The following is a 19,594-nucleotide window of genomic DNA, read 5'->3' as shown; positions in this document are numbered from 1 at the left end:
GAGAAAAAACTAAAACTACGCTTGAGTATCTAAAACAAATCATATGTTACTCGGGTGTTGATGGATTAATCTCCATATTTATGAATCGAGTAGTAAAGTTTATAATTTTATATTTATTTTTCTTCATAAAATGGATATCTCTATACATAACTAAAGATTAATCCTTCAAACAACTTAGTAGCATATTCTTTACTATCGTCTAAATTTTTGGTACCAAATACTTTATATGGACCCATTAGAAAAGAGAGAGAGTGTAAAAGGGAAAGTGTGAGAATATCATCATTGTTCTAGTCACAAAAACAATACCAACAAGAACATGTTTATGGCTTTTATAAATCAGTGCTTCAATACTAGAAATGATGAGTTCAGTATTCGATGGCAATAGAACTGCAACCTCAAATCAGAAGATTAAGTTACCGAAGGTTGTGCTTGTGCCAGAGGCCAAGCAGCTCAAGTGCCACGACACAATGGCAGAAATAGCATTGTGTATGGAGTTTTATTGATATTTGTATAAATAATTTAGAGATGGATATTCAGTTTCAAAAAAAGTCACTTCCTTAAGCTCTCAACTATGTAAGAAGCATAGAGGTCCCTGCAAAAGGAAATATTCATGTAAGAAACTAAAAAATTCATTTCATCCCCAAGGGAAAAGAAAAATCATTGAAGATTAGGGCTGAGAATCCAAAACTAGTTCGGAGTATGCAAAAGAAGGAGATTACAGCAAAGAAAAATATCTCACATTGAATACTTGATGGAATCAATGGCAGCCTTAGCTGGTAGAAAATCTTCAACATCAACTTTTTTGTTCTCATTCTTCTTGTCTAGTGTGGCTAGCTAAGGATATATGCATCAAACTAGGGGATGTGGTAATCATAGCATAGACAAAAGAAAAAGGTTTCAAGTATTTAAATAGTCATATTATCAAATAAAATAAAAATTATTTAAAATTGTCATTGAGAGAATAGGGGAGACATGACTCTTTGAACCTGAAAAACTAATCATTAATGGGTAAAATTGTCAACAATGAACAGCTATGTACTGAAATGCATATATATATATATATGTACTACCTGATGTCCTCATAGAAAATGGTTAAAATTTCAAAAACAAATATTTTTTTTAACATATAATTTTTGAAATGATCAAGTGCATTTAATGTTTCTAATAAACAATTTCTATTTCTTTAAATTTAACATGTGCCGCAAGAACATTTGTTAACATGATCAATAAACTTAAAGTAAATAACAGGATACAATCCTCAAAGAATCTTCTTATTTCAGCCAGCCGATGTGGAGGAAGCTCTTTGATGTCTGTGTAATGGCGGAACTCAGGGTCATCAGCACAAACTGCTATGATCTTGTCATCCTTCTCACCCTGTACCACAATTCATTAATAAATAGTTGTTTTTCCTAAATGTCTACTTTAATTAATTAATCAAGAAAAAATTACCAATTATACAACATTGGAAACCAAATAACAGTTAAAAGGAGCAAAAGTTACAGTCCACTACTGTAACAATTTTCCTTGGATCCTTCAATTTTATTTGTTTCTCCTCAACAAAATGAAGGCTCATTATTCATAATTCATAACACTCCCACAGTTAAAATAGAATTATGGTTCAAAAAGTTAATGATGATAAATTTCATTATGTTATAGCACAAACAGGGTAGAGCAAAGTTTTCATTGTTCCAGTCATGGGACAACCACATAACCTTGATGTTCAATTCACTAGCAGATAACCAAACAATTAGCTAACAAGTTAAATACTTAAAAGGCTAATGGGTGGCCTTTTTTCCCCCTCAGGCAGGCCCCTCACCCAATTCTTTTTCATTTTCCCAAACAAAAGGAAACTAAGGCATGCAGAATGCAGTTTCTACCTGGTCAATCATGGGCATTAGTCCAATAGCACGAGCTCGGAGGAAGGTGCCAGGTAGCACAGGTTCCTGCTCAAAATATAAGTTTTGATTTTTAATACAGTTGAAATTTCGGTGAAAAAATGAAGACAAACATTTCTGTAAAATATCAGAGATAATAAGTTTTAAGTGCTGCTACCTGCATCAGAACCAGAACATCCATTGGATCGCTGTCTTCACAAATGGTTCGTGGGATAAACCCGTAGTTGTGTGGGTAGACAACTGATGAGTAAAGAACACGATCAACCTAAGGTATTTAGCCCATGAATTAGTTATGCTTCGGTACAAACAGATAAAAGATTCAAAACTAGAAACCATTGCATTGTTATCAATGAATAGCAAGGCAGCAAATGATTTACTCTAAATCCTAAAGCGCACTAACATGCAATCATATTCTATCATTCAATTTTAAAGGATGCTACAGTTAAAAGTGTTTGATATCAAACAACACTTGTTTGGAAACAATAATAGCACTCATATCATCTGAAATGCACTGTGAGGGTATCAGTTACTATGTGTGATTTTACATGAATCAAAATCCAAAATTCCATATTCCGCCTTTTCAGCCTAGCTTCGTGCACAGAAAATACAGTGGTCCATCAACGGATCCAGGATAGGTATTGCCATCATCTTAGGTTTCGGGTCTAACACAACTCCACGAAACTGGTAGGTGAGATGACAATTACATAAGTTTTATAAACTCTATTTAGGACTCTTATCTAGCCAAGGTGGAACTTGGGATTTTTCAAATATGCCAATACTAACTTTTAATATTAAAAAGCTTGCTCCTAAGAATGCTGACATGTTAATTGGTGAAGCTTGCAAGAGCAGATGACCCTTCACAATTAGGGAAATTTTTTCTAAAGAACATGCAGGAGTTTTTTAAACACTTCAGCTTCAAAGTTGAAAATGTTTGACTAGTAAGTGAAGAAATGGTAAATGGCATTACTATCCCCTTGCAAGAGAGTACTTCATATCTTGCTATTGAATCAAGCTTATGGAATGGTAGAAGGTAAATTTAAGTAGAGAATAGGCAATCACACCTTTATAAGACCACTTGTCTTGTCCAGCTCATACTTAACCTTACCGCCTTTGCTAATTTCAACCACCTGCCATGGAAATACATTTATTTCTCTAAGAAAACATGAATAGGGAACAAGAGCTCTTTGGAATAATCTAAGTAGGCATAATGTAAGATCTGAAATTCCAGATTGCTAGTTGGATGACCATGTTTGGGGCCACACAAGCTTAATCCCTTTTCTAGCTGCACTCACTACAAGTACAAAGATGAATAAATATTTGATGAATAGCCTGAAATAAATTAATATAGGCCCCACAACTTAGATGACCGCGCCCATAATGCTGCTGCAATTAACATTCCTGTAAGGAAATTTACAAAGGTTTCTGAATGTAAGTTACAAAACAGCAAAGAAAAAACTTACACAGTTGAAAACTGATGGAGCTCCTGGCCCTGCATTTATATAAAAACATTTGTGAGTTTAAAGCTAAATAATTTTACATCCATATTTTTTTAACAGTATTAGGCTAGACTTCAACGGAGAAAGATGGCTTATTGAAACTACACAACTGTTTTGCATTATGTGCAGTGTTGTCAATCGCTGATCGCAGAAAATCGAGATTTGTTCAAATTCCTCTATTCTATAGTGCTATAGCGGCTACTTGACAAGATTTTATACTACATAGTGGGCGTATTGCGAAACAATAGTGATTTGTTCAAATTCCGCTATGCTATAGCACTATAGCCGCTATTTGACAACACTGATTTTGAGGAGAAAACAATCAAAGAAGACTATAAATTTTGCAAATCACAAATTCACTATAACTAAAAGTGACCCCAAAAAATATCCACAGGTTTTTTGTTGTACCTATCTCTACATCGTGCCAGGGGTGAGCAGCAACAGTTCTCCGCGACATCGAAGAAAGTATTCTTTCATTGAGCTTAGGATGAGGAACACCCGAAGACCCTTCATGGTTAGCCATATTAACTTCGTAGACAAAACCTACAAGAGCATAAAAATCACACACAATAGAAGAGGCTACCAGTCTAAATCATCACACTATTATTGCAGTTAATACAGTGTAGTCAGAAGAATCCACTTCAGCATTTTATTCTTTCAAAGATTAACCAGCAAAACAGATGTGAACGCGCACGAGTCGGGTGGCGTTGGTTACTGAGCTAAACAATATACAATCAAATTATTCATGTAAGAATAGTGATTAATTAGTTTTTCTATCATGAATCTGGATAGCATCAAGATATAAACAATAAAGAACAATGAATCTGTCCGTATGCTGCATATATTGTCACATCAAATATACGACTTAAATAGACATATTAGTTGTAGAATTAGTAACAAAATTGACATACACATAGAATCATATAAAAAAGCAATCTGAAGAACATCAACAACAAAGTTCAAGAGAATTCAATTCAGAACTGATAATTTGATTACCAAAATTCAACGTAGGAAGTGGAATTACTTTGTTTTTTATGGAGAAAATAATGCGATTGGATTCAGGCGTGACTTATTAAGTAATACTAAATCGAGAAACAAAAAAGTACCAAAAGAATAAACGAGATCAAAATTCAGAAACAGTATGTATGAATAAAAAATTGTAGTGTGATAATTTGAATGAAGAATGATGAATTAATGTAAAGAATAAGAAGTGACTTACAGAAAATGGAGAATGAGAGTGAGTCAGAAGTTGGCGACTAGGGAAGAAGAAACGAGGACGAACGGGTATATATCAATTCATTATTCAATTCAATATACGCTAAGCTAAGCTCAGCGGCCAAACGTTGAATTGAATATGTGACGTGATTAAAGCAGATTTCCATCGGACGGTTCTGAATGAAGATGTGAGGGATTCTAGGTAAACCAAATTTCAGATATCGGAAAATGTCACATGTCCGTGACTTCCACTGGAAAATAAATATATCGTAAATAAAATATATTACCCTATTTATCCCGCTTAGTGATGCGTGACTGTGATGTGATGTGAAAAAGGCTTTGTTTGTTTTAGGAAATACAATGGGAAGAAAAAAGAAAGGAAATGAATAAAAGTTACTTGATTTTTTAATTACTTTATTAAATAGAAAATGAAAAGAAAGCTAAAAAATTTATCTTTTCTTAGGAATTAATTTATCATCGAGTTAACATTTGCATTACTCAACTCATATTATGTATTAATTTTAAGTATTTTATTTTGTGAAAAAATTTACAAAATCAAACGACATAAATTAATATCTTATATATCATCGTCAAGAATAATATTTATAGTGAGAAACGAAGGGACATGTATCATCCCAAACAAAATCTCCCTCTAGGTCAAAATTAATGTTAATATCATTAATTTTTTACGAGTTTTAATAACATTTTAAATAATTTTATGTTTTTGTAAAATTTTATAAATATAATTTATATCATATAAATTTTGAATGCAAATCAATTTTTTTTTGGAAAAATATAATAAAATTAATAAAAATAGAGATGATTAATTGAGATTGAAAGAGATTTGGATTGAGATTATTCAAACTTGAAACAAAAAGACCTTTATTTGTTAAACACTTTGCACAATAGTAGACTTGTCTAAAAGACATGGATGACATAAGTTCTCCAATTAAAGTTATGAATAAAACAAATAATCTATTAGATGAGAAGTTGAAAATTAAGATTTGAAAATGATCATGATTGAATCATATTAACTACCACAATAGAATATAATAAAAAAATAATTAAAGTAAGGTTTAGATGTTTTGCAAGCTTGCTAACAAATCTTACCAATAGTTTATGTTAAAATTAGAACAAGATTCTACTATTAAAATTCTTGATAAATCTACGATCTTAATTCCATATAACACTATCACACGTAGAGTTAAGTGAAGATTCTCTCAAAGAACCGCTCACATTAACTATGAATTAACCTTGAAGATGTTTCGTCTAAGCATTGATTAATTATATGAGTTTTTTTTTAAACCATCAAAATTAATAAATAGTTGTATGTTGATTTTTTTTTAGTTCACCTTAGTTTGAACCACCCTAGACTTTCAATTCCTTAAAAATAACTTGTCAATGAATTGAGCTTGATTAAAAACATGGTAAAACAAAATTTTGTTCAAAGAAAAAATCAATAAAATACTATTATGGAGATCATTTTATACTTAGTACACAACCACACTAAAAAAAGAGTTCCGTTGAAATTAAACTTGACCAATATAATTGATAAATAAATCTCAATCTAATGAATACCAACCAAGACCAAAATACTTATTTTAATAATAAAGTTAACAAGATTAACTAATTTTCTTTTCCACTAATGCATAAATTTATTTGTATGCATAATTTAAAAAAAAATTATGTACGCATCCAATCATATATTATTTGATCGTGTCATGATCAAATATAATAAAATGACATTTTTAATTAATTAATATATATATATATATATATATATATATATAAAGAAATTACATTATTAATATTGAAAAATCAATTAATAATCTTCTTCATAAAAAATGCCTTTAATCTATTATTGGTAACCGTGATATACCTATGTAACAATTTTATGCTACTAAATAGATTATGTTTTCGGTCCATTTTTTAATCAAAAATTTTGGGGCAATTGGATAGCATTCTACTTAGGGATATGTCATATGATATTTGATTTATTTTTTTTTTATTCTCTATTTAATCACTATTAATAAAAATAACTTCTCTATTTTAAAATTAAAATTTGTATTCCTTAATCATCACATTTGTTGTAATTTTATTTTAAACTCATAACTCAAATTATAAAAATGGTAATTTTGAGGTTAAAATATTGTGATTTTTTACTCTAAAAGTAGTATATTATCTTCAAATTTATAAATGAGAGCAATAAATCATCATATCATTTTAAGGGGAAAATATGGATAAGACTAAAACTGTGTAATAATCGAGGAATCAAAATATTCAATTTTAAAATGCAAGATTATTTTCACGAGCATGATCAAATACGAGAGAAAATCTACAATTATATTAGATTTGTAGATTGGATGCTCAACTTTTAGGTGGAAAGGAGAGAGAAGAAAATGTGAAAACGACGGAGAAACGATAGAATTAGCATTTGTTCTTCATCATGTGAAGCATCAAACGCATGATGAACTACAAGTAATTCGTTTCATAACGGAATGTATTTAGCTATGTTACATTTCATTTTTTTTCCTCCTGCTAGGGATTAGCGTCCCTCTTGCTGTAATTGCAATTTACAATTGTAACAGCTTTCCGTTTTTTTTTTTTTGCTATGTCTATCTGGTGCATAAACTACAGAGTCCAAGTTGCAGCAACGCTGACCAACCGTGAAAAAGGTAGAAAACGAAGAAACTAATATGAAAATAGAAAAATTCGACTTTCTGAATAGTATTGAGTTTAGGTTCTGAATTATTATCAACGTGTGCATATTTATTTCTAATTGGAAAATTTGATTCTCTTGCATAAACAAAGACCACCGTGACAATCCTTTTTACTGAAGCAAGAACTTCCATTCAACATATTAAATGTTCTGTGCATGCATTTTACAAATGAAGATGCCTTATGCAATTTACATATATTACCTACACAAGTAGCTAATTGATTAGAATATGCTGCGCAAAAATATAGATTATTGTTCACAATATAATAAGAAGAAACTGATTTCAGTACTTTTCTTTCTGATCATTGCTACTATATGATATGGAATTATGTTCTTCCACATAATCATTAATTGGTGTTGCTCACATAATATGGACATTCTTTAGTGACATCCATGTTAATCTACACATATTGTCTACTGCCTGAGCTTCTTCTGCATATGCTCATGAATTTGGCCACAAATTCTGTATACAAGAGTATATTAGTCAATGTAGTACTGCTAAATGTTATGAAAAAAATTGTGCTAGAATAGCAAGAATACAAGCGTCGGGATTTTAAACAAAGAGAAAATGTGTCAGTTGAAATTTGACACAATTCATTGAAAGATAGCCAATTAGAAGGTTTCGTATTTCTTCGTGAGACAATCCTTGGTACTATTAGGCATTCTCCTAGTCGATATTGTGTCAAAAGCAGCAGATTATTAGGGAAGTTCTGCATAGGATACAATTCAAGAGCTGTTTTCCTTAAACCTCGTGTTATTCTTGTTAGTTAGTCTATATGGTTAGTTTAAAAGCAATTATTTATATGGTTGGTTGGTGTATCTCACCTTCTAATTTTAGTAAAGCTGTTGTTCCTGGTGGCAGTCTTCTGTCCTGTTAATCATACAGCATTTGGTTACTAATTTACTAGAAAAAGAAAACACATAAAATTTGTGGTGGGGAGAGTTGTCTAGAATTAAAGGGAGAAAGGGCAGTGAAGCAAAAACATAGACACCGGTAATAATTTGAAAAAACAGATCGGATTAAATGTATCGATTTGAATACTTGACACGCTTTCAATCTTAAGTGTTGGTGCTACATAGAGAAAGGGGGAAAGAGCATATAACTGATATGAAAAGAATGCACCTCTTTTGTAATATACCATCATTTTAAGTCATTACTCACATAATAAGCATGCCAGTAGTAGAGCTCCCTTTTTAAGCTGGTGTCAATTCTTCTTAGGAGCTGCTCCACAAGTTTCTGAATGTTTGAACAAAATTCCATTAGAAAATAGAGTTGGATAAATTGAATAAACTCGTCATGGTTTCTTTTGACACAGGAGCTGATTCATTACCAGGAGAATCAATTTAGGGTGGACAAAATCCAGGAGAAGCATTTGAAATTTCCCTCGTATGGAGAGTAAGCTGATAAAAGCATGAGAACATTCAATGTTATAACTTAAACCATAATCATATTGACAATTTTCATGTTAAAAAATTCTACTACTTACTATACCAGTCTTGAAATAAGCCAGTTCTAAAAGAGAATCAGTAGTACAATAAGATGCTATTAGCTTCTAATAATCTCTTTATAGAAAATAAGATAGGAAGATAATATCTTGCCGTGAAAATGATGGATCAGCTAGGATCTCTACAGCAACTTCTATTACAATCTTCTCCCACCCAACTGGAATTGGTTGTTCTTCTGAAAATGGATAGCTGCCCATCATAGTGCACCAGTTAGTCTTTATCGACATGTCAAAATAAATATTTTACTTGTTAGGAATTCTTACTTGTGTGCTTTGCATGCTTCAAGAGCCAAGATTGCTTCCCTGAGGTTCTGCTTAGACTTTGTAGCAATCTTCATAGCAAAACTCATGGATAGATCAATTTCCTCTTTATTTGCTATCTGCATAAGAACCTCAATAATCTGGACAGTTGAGGGTTCGTGTAAGTTAATTACTTTTTGTTATTCTGGGAGTAGTCAATCACTTATTAGAAGCTATAAAGACGGGTTGATATCAATAGATATTTTTTTGTTAATCTTTTCCAACCAAGAATTTATGATAACTAAAAAAGTTCTTGTGCAAAAGACAATGGTACAGAAAAGATACATATAGAATTGGAAATAAATAAAGAAAAGATACTTCCTGTTTCTAATATTTTTTTATGCTTACTTCATGCGTTTGAGGGGAATCAATATTGATAACTTTGAATCGGTTTTTCACAGGTGCAATAATGTTTTCATCATCTTCACAGCAAATAACTAATTTGCATATATCTGAATAACGGTCTATGATCCATTTGATCATGTGCTGGATATTCTCTACAGCTTTGTCGACCTCATAAAGAATTATTACTGAAATCAAGTGAGCCCAACCACATTAGCCAGTTTCACATCAAACAGTAAATCTGTTTTAAAAGAGAAACATGCATTTAGATTTTAAACAACTAACCTTTATAATCTGACTTGAAATTCATATTGCTGACTTCAGGGGTAATTGCATATATGTTGCTAATTTCTTTGATTAATCCCATTAAAGCAAATTTAGCATTTGGTTCTGAATTTATATTAAGCTCCATGTGATGAGTACTGAATGTGATTGGAACTGATACTTTCATAGTCCTTTTGTCCTGTCATTAGTAACAAATAAACGCTAATATTCTGCAATGCATTGGAGGTGCAACTTTTTGAAGTGATAATAAAGAATTTTTTTTAACTTAACTAAACCAAAACACATAAGATAATAGGAAATCTTTACCTGAATAGGGAAATGTCTTAAATCATGTAAAAGCTGCAAGACGGTTTGATAAGGTCAGCTAGGAATACATAACATATCTAGAAGGAAAATTATGAGAAGAAACATACATTACAACATGCATCTCCATATATTTCTCGTAGAAGAGCCATTGCTAGCTCTCTTTTCTCAGAACCAGATGGTCCTTTGAGCAAAATATGGGGTAAAGAACCCTGTGACACCTAAAAAACAAGGTAGCCTGAGTAATTCTTTTTACAATTAATAACATGAAGAGGACTAAGACATCTTAACGGAAAAAAAGGAACTGAATAAATTTGCCTTAAATTTGAGAAAATTTTGCAAAACAGTGTGGGAAGTGAACAATAAAGGGATAGAGTAGAAACTGCATTTGAGTATTTGGCAATAGCAAGCATACTAATTCCTTGAGAAGTTGAGCATCTTGTCTGTTGCAAATGAAGCCATTAAGTGAAGCTGGTTGATGTTTATCTGCCCAGAATTGTGGAATGCTTTCCACAACTATTGCCCTCTCAATCAACGAAGCTTCGACAATTGGTCTACGTTCAGGTGATTTTCTTGAAATCCTACAGTTTCCTGTTATCTTCATACAAGCAAACCAAGCATCTTTCTGGTTCTTTTTTCTGTTGGATGTGAATTTCCTCATGCTTTCAGTTGTCTTTGCACTAGCATCACTTTTCACACTAGAATTCGCACTAGGCTTCCCAGTTCCACCTCCCTTTCTGATTGATGTGCTCGTTGTTGTTCGAGACAACAACACGTTACTTGACGAGGTTCTTGTCATTTTCATATTCATATTAAGGTTACCACTTTCAGATGGGTTGCTAATGGGATTAATGGTGGTGATCAATGGTCTTGGGCTAAAATACCCATATTGTTGAGCTTTTTTTGGCAATGAAGAGTCCTTCACTTGCAAGGCATTGCATTCACGAGAAAAGAAAAGATCACCTGTTTGAATGGAGTCGGTACTTTCTATTGCTGATGAATAATCATCAGTAGGGTTTTTTGAAAGCTTCGCCTGTGCTATCATTTCATTGATTTCTTTAACCAAAGGTGTTTTGAAAGGAGAATTTTCCCTTTGTTTTGAAATTCTCGCTGTGTTTTGCAATGTTTGTTGGTCCCTCAATCTTGGAGCAGTCACTGCTCTCTTGTAGTTTGGTTTTGTACTCTTTCTATCTAATTCTAGAAGCCCTGAACTTGCTTTTCTGTTTTCATTAGAGGGCGTTCTTTGCTCGTGATTTCTGTTATAAGGAGATATTGTTCTTCCAAAGTCAGGTCTTGGTAAAGGACTTGTATTTCTACGTGAGTTCAAACCGTATGCATCATCACAATCATCGTCACGTGCTATGCGTATCTTATAGGGTGACTTGCTGTGGTGTCTTCTTGGTTGGTTTGGAACTGAACCTGTTACTGAAGGTGATGATGAGACTTCAAATTCAAACCTTGATGGGTGTCTTCTGTGGAGTGTCATTGGACTTTTGTTCCTTTGAGTCAGAGCTTTTGTTTCTTCAGGACTCAAATTTGTGTTGTTCTTTCTTCCTCGTTCGTGACGTGGAGTTTCTTGCCACTCTGTTTCTGTATCTGATGGTTCATATCCACTGCGTCCCTTCTTGGTTGAGAATATTGAACTTGGAGTATGAGGAAATAAGTTATCCACTCGTGTCTTCTCCATTAACCTTGCAGCACGATTTGAGATTGATGATTGAACTCAGAATCAGCTAATGAAACTGGTGTTTCAAGTATGAGAGATAGTAAAAATTTAATATTTGGGAAAAAGGTGAGTTAATGCTAAAGAAAAAGGAGGATTAAAATTGAAAGTGCGATGGTTTCAAAATGAGATGCATTCGTGAAGATAATAATGACAACAATGGTTCTATGTTTGGAGATGAAAAAAATGTGTCTTTTGTTAATTTCATATTTTAGTATTAGTATATGTTGTTGTCCTTTTCGTTTTTGGTTCTGGACAGTGTAGATTACATGGAACTTCGAATCATCTTATCAGGTGCCAGCATTTAATGACAAAACTACCAACTTGGTTATTAACGTTTGATCCTGCTAAATCCTTTTTAGAAATAAGCTTAGTTAAATTCACCACTAGCTTGGATTAGATTAGTTGTGCTTTTAGTTTGCTGTATTTTGTTCATACCTCATAGTCTAATATGCTACCGGCATAGAAGTGGTGCAACCTTGCATGAGTGTTGGATATTTTGCAGGGTTTGGTAATGATGGTATCACATGTACCATTTCAAATTGAGTATATTTTAAATAGAAGGTCCATCTCACCCGACATAAAGGTTAAAATAGTAAATTCAGACATACAAATAAGGGGACAGAGAGCCCATATGACGCCCCATATTTCCACACCTCTCATTTGTTTGTTGAGCCCAGGACATAAAATACTCTTAGGCTCCATTTGTGAGTTTAGCGGGTGACCGAGGAGGAGGATTTTGAAAACTAAGAAAAATGTAATGGAAATGGAAAGAAGGATAGTATTCCAATTTGAATCGGAGAAAAAATGCAAGAAAAAAAAAGTATTGGCAGAGAATTTTGAAGTGTTTAGATAAATTATTCAAATCATTTTCATCTCTTTATAATAATCTTAAGATGAAAAATATATTAGTCATGCATCTCTATTTTATTCTCTACACTTTTAAATAAAATAAAAAATTTCTCTTTTTCTCTCTCCTCTCTTCTCAAAACTCTCTCCTCTTCTCCGGAGACAAGCTATTCACATTAATGAAGTAGCCTTAAATCAATTTTTTGTTTTTAATATTTAGGTATAGTTTTATATTTAACTATCATAATCCCAATAATATATATATGTTTAGTTATCCAAAATAAGTTCATTGACAAGAAAATTAGTAGAAATAAGAAAGTCGAAAAATTACTATTTGATTGATAAAACTATTTGTCTTGTTTTGACACGGTTAGACTCTACAATTACTACAATTTGAACTTTGTTAACAATAAGTGTCAAGACAAGACTTAAAAATAAAATAATTGATAAATTTTTTTTACAAATAGTTTAATTGTTTATATTGAAAAAGACATTGTTTATCAATTTCATATAAATTTATTTGTGGATGAATTTAATTCTTTAAAGTGTGGTCAAACTCTACTTCCCTAAATACCTATTGTTAGTTTTTATTTCTTTTTATTGTTGCTTTAATTCACATTTAAGGTTAGTAATTGTGAATTTTTTCGCAAGCTGGTTCATATTAATTTTAAAAACAAATTTTATTTTGTTTATGTTGTGAATTAATCAAAATAAAGGCATGATATAAAAGAGTATAGATGAATGAGAGAAAAGAGAATAAGAGAGTGAATAATATTATTCTCTTACTGTGTAGTTTCTATTACAATGTTAGTCATATTTATAGAGCCGAAGTAATTGGGCATTCACTAATGGGTCTAATTGGCCTAACATTCATAAGAGTCTCTTTTAAATGTTTATGGAGAATATGAACATCCTTTATGTGAGAAATGCATCATTAAAAATCTTATCAGAAAAACACAATAGGACAAAACTATGGTGAAGGAAAAAAGAGTGCAAAATAAATTTATTTATCCCCCTATTGTAAGCAATGCTCTTTGAAATAATGAAGATCAGTCTTTTGTTGTAGTTGTTGAAAAAATTTACTTGACGATGAATTTGTAACGATGTATCATAAATTGTCACATAAATGACTTCGTTGATGTTTGCATCACAATTTAGTAGAAGATCCCAAGTGATTACACATTTTGTTGGAATAGATCTATTCTTTAATGTGTTATTGTCTTAACTCAGCGGTGCATGTAATATTATCCTCATAAAAAACTCGTGTAGTTATATTTATGGAACACAAACCATTAGTCACTTGTAGGTGTTGAATCATAAGCCTCAACCAAAACACATTTTAGACTTATCTTATGATCTAAAATTTCGTCATCATTTGATGATATTTTTGTTGTGGTTTGTTTCACATATCTCCATGAAATAATTGAACTTCCTGATGTAAATAAATAACTTCTTTTCAATCTATATCATTATGAGATTAAACAAATAGTCTGCATCTCTAATATAACAAAGTATATACTTAACATTATATCAATGTTGTTCTATATATAAAGAAGTTCACTTGTCTAATAGACTAACAACAAATAATATTTAACAACAAATAATTAGGAAGTTACATCATCATTTGATTCCATTAATATATGTTACTTCAGGACCAAATATAAGTCGTCATTTTCTCTAGCTCTAAAATGACATTTGTCCACAATTATGATCTTACAACATTCAAAGTGCACAACTAGTTTGACTTGTTCATATATAACCATTTTAGAACCTTTGTTATATAAGATTCATAATTCACAAAAATATTCTTCAAATAATCATTTTGTAATCTTATACAAATATTTTCTTCAAAATATTTAGACAAATGATGTCATTTCCATATCTTTATTTAGCAAATATTCACACAAGAATATTACACAATGTTCATCTAGATTGTTTAATTACGTAAATATACTTACTCATTTTTATTAAGTCATTTCTTCAATAGTTTGAATTGTATGTCTCACGGAAATTAAATCTTCGAGGAGTTTTGTACAATCATTACTATCAAGTGAGCTATACAAATACATTGTAACTCACCCTTTGTATAAATTGAGTCTTTCATGGCCACTAACTTAATCAAGTATGCAAAGGTTCTTGAATTTTATTCAAGTAAATATGTATTTCTTCATTTTTATATTTTTATCACGAGAAATTCAACCATAGCTAATTAGCTTCACATTTTCAAAATGTGAGGAGTACAATTCCAAAAACCTTCTTCTTTATGAAGCGAACTTAATTTAACTTCAATTGTTTCTTTATATTTTCAGAGCATTTCTTTGTCCATAATATATAATAGACTTTAATTAATGATTCTCATTATCATTGATCATATATAGTACTATATAATATGCAAAAATTGTCATTGTTGACTTTCTTTGGGTTTCATCATATTCGATTCACGACATAATTTATTGAGATATTTTTATTTTCACAAGTTTCAGTTACCTGATCACTTCTTCTAGAACTAAAATCAATTATGTCAAACTTACTTTTTTGACATTTTTATATCCTCACTTGAGCCACCTTTTTTTTTTTTATTCTGTTAACTTATTCTTTTTGAAGATTTTTATCTTTGGAACTGACAGGTGTCACACACTTCGGAAGTGATTGAGACTCATTTGTAATATTATATTGTCCAACACAAACATCTATTTTAATAGAAGCATTAACATCTTATATTAGTGTTGCTTAACTTTGTAAATGAATTATGCTTTGAGTTTCTGGTTCACATTGCTTTGTAAGGATCAATATAAGATAATAATCTATTTCAAGTAATCCATTTGAACTTCTAGTTCACATTTTCAACTATTTATTCTCTCTCACTAATGGTGGGAAAATTAATTCATCAATCGATAATTTGCCTAATGGACTATAAACAAGTCTTCAATTATTTGCTCACGATACCTTATAATATATGAAGATTCGTATCAAATGCGTTTTTCCAATATTCATTTAGAACTCATCTTACTGTATTATATTGAAGCAATTGGAATATACACAAAACATCCAAAAATTCACTAAGATGAGGAATATTAGAATTTTAATATAAAATTTAAGGGGATGAGTTACATATAATAACTTATTGGTTTATGCGAATCAATATCTTAATATATATAATTGCATATTTCTAAAGTATAATTTAGAAGCTATGACCATAAGTATCGATCATACAATCAACTTTAGACGTCTAAATAATGAATCTTCAAATTTTTTTATTTTTTTTTTGCATGAATAAATATTAAAAAATGTTCAATATCAATTTCAATTGATATACGATACTTATTATGTATTTTCTATTCTCATAGTTAAGTTGGATATCTCTGAGATCATTTATAGTCAAACTGTAACTATACAATTGTGGCATTTCATCATTTACACGACTTTAACCAAGAGTGGAAGCAATTGATAGGTTGTGTGTTAAAATATAGAGATTGGCTTGTTGCCATATACACATTATGTGTCAGAAATAAGGAATATCCCTTTCGTGTCTAAACAATTTGTTGTAATGGGTTTTATCTTTATCTTTTGAATGAAGTATTTTACTGTAAAATAAAAGTAAAAACAATCCTTTAAATTTATCTTATTTCTCACATTTTTGTCTTTGTTCACACTCTCTCACACCTATTTTTTCCTTTCATAATCTCTCTTGAAAACCAAACATATTTTAAGTATAATCTGTCTCTATCATGTAACAATTAACCCTATACCTAGTTGACAAAAAATAACCGTATACATTACATTTCTATCCCATATTATATCTAAACTATTCATTTTATCCTCAGTCATAATAAATAAAAAAATAAAATATTCACATTCACTTCACTAAAAAAATTCAGCATACACGGTGGGGATGAAAATTTGCAATTTTTAAAAATTATTGCAAGTTTGCAAAACAAAAAATACATTCTAAAAATTTCAAAATTGTAATTTCAAAAATTTTAAATTTTTTGGAATGCATTTACCTATTCAAAATTTGAAATTTTTAATGTTATAGAAATTTTAATTTTGAAAAATTTTATAGGTTAACGTGTATCGCAAAATCAAAATTTTAGATTTTTGAATTTTTTTTATATAATTTAAAAAGCGATTAGATTTTTTAAAAGTGTCGAGGGTAAAAGTGGATTTGAGTGAGTTTGTAGAGTAGGAGTATAAAGTGTAGGGATATAGGTGTTTTTTTTTTTTAATCAATTTAATATCATTAAAATAGAAAAAACTCAATTAAGTCAAAACCAAATATACAGTTTACAAGTGGCATATAGTACGGAGAAGTATAAAATTTGGCCACTGTAGTCAAATTATTTTTTTAATTATTTGATATAATATATTTAATATTGAATAGTTGATAAGTCAAGAGGTGTAACGATGATGTCTGTCACTGTCATTATAAAGTTTACGGTGCATTTGTATGTATAATATGTATAAAAGGAGAAACGTTGTACTTTGTAAGATCATCGAAAATCAAATAAAATATTGGGTGTTTAAGAAATATTATTATTATTAGAACAATGATACTTGAACACAATTTTAAACACAAATACATGTGGTCTCTACATAATCTCTCTCTTCATTTAATTTCCTTTTTTTTATATTCCCCTTTTTTATTTATCTTTTTTCACTTTTTTTTGTCTTCTTCTACAAAAATAAACCTTACACATTCATCTTTCCTTTCGTTCATAATTTCTCATTCTTTCTTTCTTCTATAATTTCTCCTTTTTTCCGTTCGACATAAATAATTCATTAACCACTATTTGTACGTCGTTAACCAATAGTATTTACACTATTAACCAACCAGAAACAAACACACAGACCCGTAATTAGCACATCATTAATAACAAAAATAAACCTCACACATTAATCTTTCTTTTCTTCCATAATTTCTCATTCTTTCTTTCTTCCATAATTTCTCCTTCCTCCTTTAAACAGAAATAATTAATTAACCACTATTTGTACGTTAATCTTTCTTTTCTTCCATAATTTCTCATTCTTTCTTTCTTCCATAATTTCTCCTTCCTCCTTTAGACAGAAATAATTAATTAACCACTATTTGTACGTCGTTAACCAATAATATTTACACTATTAACCAAAAACAAACTCAGAAAGACTCATAATTAGCACACCATTAATAACAAAAATAAACATCACACATTCATCTTTCCTTTCTTCCATAATTTCTCCTTCTTCCTTTCTTCCATCATTTCTCTTTCTTCCTCTAGACATAAATAATTTATTAACCACTATTTATACGTCATTAACCAATAATATTTACACCGTTAACCTGAAACAAACTCAGAAAGACCCATAATTAGCACACCATTAATAACAAAATATGAAATGTGTTAGATCTATCAATAATAATAACAATGATGAAACTTAATTTTTATACCTATCTAAGAAGTGTAGATTTGAAGAGTAATGTGTAAGAAATACATCTGAAAAATAAAATCTAGGTCAACAGAAGAGTTAGCTTATTGATCCAAAAGGAAGAGAGAGAAGAGAGAATGAGAGAGGAAGAAGATTGATGAAGATGAAAAGAAAGAGAGAGAAGAGAGAGAGTATGATGTTTGTGTTTTTAATTTGATTTTATTATTAATCAATGAAGAGAGAGTGATACGAGTATATTAATGGAGAGAGAATATAAAATTATTAAAATGACTAAAATGTCCCTTAAATACGTACATGTATTTAAGTATGTATGCGTATATGGTATATGTGTTTGTATTTGTGTTTAAAATTGTGTTTAAATAACATTTCTCTTATTATTATGTCATCCACTTGTATAATAATTGTGTAATAAGCCAAGAGGTGTAATGACTGTGTATCCCACTATCAAAAGGTGGATCATTATAGAGTTTATAGCTCATTTGTGTATATATGTATTTTGTTGTCAGGCTGTGTTTTGTAAGATCATCGAAAATTAAATATTTTATTTCTCCACTTTTATTATTTATCAATTGAGATACTTCAACTTTTAAAAAAACATTAATTATTTTATGTATTAATCATGAAATTTATCATTTTTATTTTACTTTTAACTTATGTAAATTTCATCAAGACATGATATAATTAATATATATATATATATATATCATATTAACAGTTATAAGTTAACAAACTCTGCAAAAAAAAATCTATATTAATTCTCAAATCAACTTAAAATAATTATATGAAGAATTATTATAAAATTAGAGTATAATATATTTTTATATAATGTTCTTAACGTAACTAACCTAACAATAAATATCTTTTAACTTTCTATAATATTTTTTTCAACACAACTCATTATTATTATTATTATTATTATTATTATTATTATTATTATTATTATTATTATTATTTTTATTATTATTATTATTATTATTATGGGATAAATATTTGTCTATGATAAATATAAAAAATCATAAGATAAATATTTGTCACTGATACATAAAAATACAAGAGACAATTTTGTGTCATTGATAAATATAAAATAAAAAATATGAGATAAATGTCTGTACCTAATGCATAAAACAAATCCAGGATAAATTTTTGTGATCGATAAATATAACACTAACGACATAAATATTTATTAATGATATTTAAAAAAATATAGGATACATTTTGATCATGGGTAAGTATTAAAAAACACAAGATAAATATTTATCAATAATAGATATAAAAAATTATTAAATAAACATTTATCACTTATACATAAATAAAACATCAAATAAATATTTGTTGTTGATAAATATTTAAAAAATATAAAATAAATATTTATCATTGATAAATATTAAAAAATACAAAATAAATATTTAATTATTATTTTTTAATTATTATATGAGAAAAAGTATAGTAACAATCAGCCGCGCAAGAGTACATGTCAATAAAAAGAATCTAACATCCATACATGTCAATAAAGATAAGATTTCCAATCCCAAAATACG

General features: G+C 29.8%; 2 protein-coding genes and 1 long non-coding RNA gene across 3 annotated transcripts; 1 reads left to right on the top strand and 2 right to left on the bottom strand.

Moving 5' to 3' along the window:
* Window positions 1–254: 254 nt before the first annotated feature.
* Window positions 255–4,750, bottom strand: LOC101509046 (soluble inorganic pyrophosphatase PPA1). Its single transcript, XM_004512009.4, has 9 exons — window positions 4,611–4,750; window positions 3,800–3,934; window positions 3,356–3,384; window positions 2,957–3,022; window positions 2,053–2,160; window positions 1,878–1,943; window positions 1,254–1,374; window positions 740–821; window positions 255–592 (listed from the first exon to the last, which is right to left on the bottom strand). The coding sequence occupies exons 2-9, from the start codon at window positions 3,912–3,914 to the stop codon at window positions 550–552; spliced, it is 630 nt and encodes a 209-aa protein (XP_004512066.1). The 5' UTR covers window positions 3,915–3,934; window positions 4,611–4,750; the 3' UTR covers window positions 255–549.
* Window positions 4,751–6,849: 2,099 nt separating this feature from the next.
* LOC113788040 (uncharacterized) lies at window positions 6,850–9,346 on the top strand. The gene is made up of 2 exons (XR_003474518.2): window positions 6,850–7,281; window positions 8,642–9,346. It is a non-coding gene; the product is annotated as an uncharacterized lncRNA (long non-coding RNA).
* LOC101507562 (uncharacterized) lies at window positions 7,524–12,532 on the bottom strand. Its single transcript, XM_027337380.2, has 11 exons — window positions 10,476–12,532; window positions 10,171–10,281; window positions 10,064–10,096; window positions 9,758–9,935; window positions 9,479–9,660; window positions 9,095–9,231; window positions 8,925–9,020; window positions 8,657–8,726; window positions 8,488–8,562; window positions 8,151–8,196; window positions 7,524–7,788 (listed from the first exon to the last, which is right to left on the bottom strand). The coding sequence occupies exons 1-11, from the start codon at window positions 11,745–11,747 to the stop codon at window positions 7,727–7,729; spliced, it is 2,262 nt and encodes a 753-aa protein (XP_027193181.1). The 5' UTR covers window positions 11,748–12,532; the 3' UTR covers window positions 7,524–7,726.
* Between the last annotated feature and the right edge of the window lie 7,062 nt (window positions 12,533–19,594).

The sequence above is a fragment of the Cicer arietinum genome, chromosome 8 (assembly GCF_000331145.2).
Source record: "Cicer arietinum cultivar CDC Frontier isolate Library 1 chromosome 8, Cicar.CDCFrontier_v2.0, whole genome shotgun sequence".
NCBI classification, from domain to species: domain Eukaryota; kingdom Viridiplantae; phylum Streptophyta; class Magnoliopsida; order Fabales; family Fabaceae; genus Cicer; species Cicer arietinum.
The sequence above is the reverse complement of the archived record's forward strand: the minus strand, read 5'-3'. Positions and strand labels throughout refer to the sequence as shown.